The sequence below is a fragment of the Sitodiplosis mosellana genome, unplaced genomic scaffold, assembly GCF_009176505.1.
Source record: "Sitodiplosis mosellana isolate CC-2019 unplaced genomic scaffold, AAFC_SMos_1.0 Smas_scaffold_7285, whole genome shotgun sequence".
NCBI classification, from domain to species: domain Eukaryota; kingdom Metazoa; phylum Arthropoda; class Insecta; order Diptera; family Cecidomyiidae; genus Sitodiplosis; species Sitodiplosis mosellana.
The window spans coordinates 1-3,281 of record NW_022602380.1 but is presented as its reverse complement, the minus strand read 5'-3'; the positions used below and the strand labels follow the sequence as shown (position 1 = coordinate 3,281).

The following is a 3,281-nucleotide window of genomic DNA, read 5'->3' as shown; positions in this document are numbered from 1 at the left end:
CAAAAATATTGGAATCTTGTTAAAAGTATATTTCAAAGTTAAATTTTTATTTGGGAATTTCGTTCTGGTGTTACTGTAGTGTCATTTTGTTCATTTAACTGAAAAATTAATGCAAAAAAATTTGCCTCCGAAATTAGAAGAATTCAGAAATTAGAAGTACCCAAAGTACAAACACCTTCTAATTTCCGAGGTTCCACTGTATAACATTATTTAAATCAAATATAAAAGCATGCAAAAATTCATTTGGCTACACACTGTTATAAAGTATCACTGCGAAAAAACACACTCTTTATGAAAAAATAGCTGGTGGTTTCAAACTTTTGCATGAATAATATATTTATTAATTATTTAAAAGGCTAACGCTGTAGAACGAGCATGTATGTACTCTGTATACTTTGAATGCTTACAACAAACGAGAATAGTCGGTTCTTGTCTATAACCCTGCACTTTTTGGAGCGTTGAGGTTTCTTACGTAATAAACGTAAGATACATGTTTCTTACGTAAATTACTTACACGTCGCTCGAAATACGAAAATTTACCAACCCAGGTTAAAATTAAAGTGTCGTCAAGGATTTGTCCAAGAAAACGATAAGACTGACCATGCATCGTGCAAACATACCACATTTGATTTATCGAAATAAAAAAAACCATATTCCAATCACTCTGCGCAAGAAAGCTAGCAAGAAAGAAGGTAAGTACATCAGACATAGCATATGAAATTTGTTTTAATTTTTTTTAAATATCTCTTTATTTTCAATCGAATTCAATGTACGGTGTTGGGAACCAACATTGTTAGAATCACGCTAACATTCTCTCTCTCTAAGAGGATAATGAATTTCGCTTAATAGATGGATCTTGCTGCCGAAATATTTGATGTAAGTCGTTGTAATCGCATGTTTGCCCTTTGATCACCAGTCATTGTGGAACTGTGCGTGACAGGGTCTTCAGACGCTGAGATTGATCGTTGAAGGATTCGGTTGTATCTAGAAGACTCGAAAAATAAATTGACACAGATCATAAGTATCGAAATTTTTATCCATAGAACCCAGAATTTATTGTAAATAATTATTCGTTAGAACGGAAAGCGTGAAATGAATTTAAGAAAATTGGTTATTGGTTAATGGAAACTAATGAAATTGAATGAGTAGTTTGGCATTTTGGTGCTAAATTATTCAAGAAACCAAAATTGATTTAAAATATTGTAAAAGCTTTCGTCATAGCTTAAAGAGTACATTGCTGAAAGAATAAACCAAAAAAATAAACAGACTCACTTCTTCTTCATCAAACGAAGCACACGGCATTTCAACACCATGCAGATAAATATCAATATTCCTGACGAAGCGTTCCATATGTCGAAGAGAAAGAAATAAGGATTTTTGGAGTCGACTACAAACGATATTGCTTCCATGATCCATCCACCACCCATCACAATGAAAAGGCGCAAGAATAGGGTGACGCTGAAAAATCATGACATTGAATGTTGCAATGTTTCGGTTAATTTATCAGAATTCAAGAAAAAGATCTCATTCATTGAGGTCCGAGAGTGCATTTTCGCTGCTGAGAATGCTTAAGCTGAGTGGAATTATTGCCTTCTCGATTTCATCTAGAAATGAACAATTTGTTCAGACATGCTCAGCAGTGAGAATACACTCTCTGAATGAGGTTCATAAAATATGTTTATCGTCAGTTGACTTTATTACTTCTAAGCGATCATTTCGTACTTCTTCACTTACTTGTCTTTATCTTTTTGCAGTTTTTTTCGATGTTTTCGGCTTTCGTCTTTTGATACGACTTTTCTTATCTCAATTTGATGTTGACGAATTTTAATGGCAGCCATAGTAAAAAACCCAATATTCAAAGTGCACAGAATGAACAATGGCAAGTAAAAGTAAAGGAATATTGGGAGGCCCACTAAATTAAATCAAAATATTCATCAGACGTATTGAAAATGGCTTGAAATAGAAATCAAAGAACTTATAGTTCGTTCATACGTTCTAAAAAGCAACTATTTCCGACGCCTGGTTTAAATCCCTCCGGCATCGATGTTTTGTCCAATAGAAGAATTAAGAGTGTTAAGAGCAAAGAACCACCCCACGCATAAATGTTGTAAAACATGAAACGTTTTCTCTCCGATATTATGAATCCACCGGTTCTCCTGAAATTCCACCACAGATCAAAGCAAATCACATTCAACCAGAAGAAGGCCACTTGGAATGTAAAGTACATGAAGTAACCAACTAAAAGACAAAGTACATGATTGATTGATCCAATTTCTTTGATGAGCAACCAGCCCATCAGACTGAAACCAATGGCCAAGCTAATTAAATAGCACATCAAACATTTTCCATGCAAATTGCGCAGCTCCGGCAAGAAAATGTACACGAAGAATGTGATGATTATGAACGCGACCGATGTGAACATAACTTGATAAGAAGAAGGATTGGATAAAATAGGGGATTAAAGTGACAGAAATAGATGAAGCGGGAAAAAAATGCATTAATAATGAGTAATTATCATGATAAAATCATTTTAAATGAGTTGATAACAACATTAGCATGATAATTTCGATAAATTATAAGAAAAAATTGAATTGAAAAAAAAAACAAGAATTAAAAAAAAAATTAAATGAAAATATAAAAATAAATCCACTCACAATACGGCAAGATGCTGGTTTGTAAATTTATACTATTGATATCAACATCAATTCCATCGCACAGATTAAGGGACTTTTCCTTTGTTGCTTTGTCATACGTAATAAAGATAGATTTTAGATCTAAAGCTTCTTTTTCTTGGAGATCAATAACTTCGCCCTGAAAGATAACAAATTGCACCCATTACGTATTTGAATATAAAAAGTTTGTGAAGTTATTACATTTTCTACTTTATAATCATCTTTATTTAATGGAATGGTAAGATTATCGGTGCACGATTTCTCGTTAATATATTGAAATTTGAAATTAAATTCTCGATCCAGCTCTTGTTGAACGTCTTCATGTGGAACAGTGGTTTTGCAATTTTCCGCACCGTCACCCGTATAGCAAAGAAACAAGCAGCTTGTTATGTTGCAAATGCATCCACGGTAGTATGGTCTCACTTTCTCATAGAATGGTGTTCCGTTTTTATCATAGTTCAACCTAAAGTCCACCACAGTATACAAATCTTTCGTATACGTAATGTTATTGAGCTTGATACGGTCATCCGGTTGACGCTCTCCGGCTGAAATATCAATCGAATCGAAATACGGACATGGCAACAGATCTCTCACTTGTGTTTCAGGACC

The 3,281-nt window shown here is 33.9% G+C and overlaps 1 protein-coding gene across 1 annotated transcript; it reads right to left on the bottom strand.

The window, feature by feature from the left end:
* Positions 1-720: 720 nt before the first annotated feature.
* LOC129580206 (G-protein coupled receptor Mth2-like) lies at positions 721-3,275 on the bottom strand. The gene is made up of 6 exons (XM_055470416.1): positions 2,874-3,275; positions 2,655-2,811; positions 1,993-2,424; positions 1,735-1,912; positions 1,273-1,458; positions 721-992 (listed from the first exon to the last, which is right to left on the bottom strand). The coding sequence occupies exons 3-6, from the start codon at positions 2,420-2,422 to the stop codon at positions 917-919; spliced, it is 870 nt and encodes a 289-aa protein (XP_055326391.1). The 5' UTR covers positions 2,423-2,424; positions 2,655-2,811; positions 2,874-3,275; the 3' UTR covers positions 721-916.
* Between the last annotated feature and the right edge of the window lie 6 nt (positions 3,276-3,281).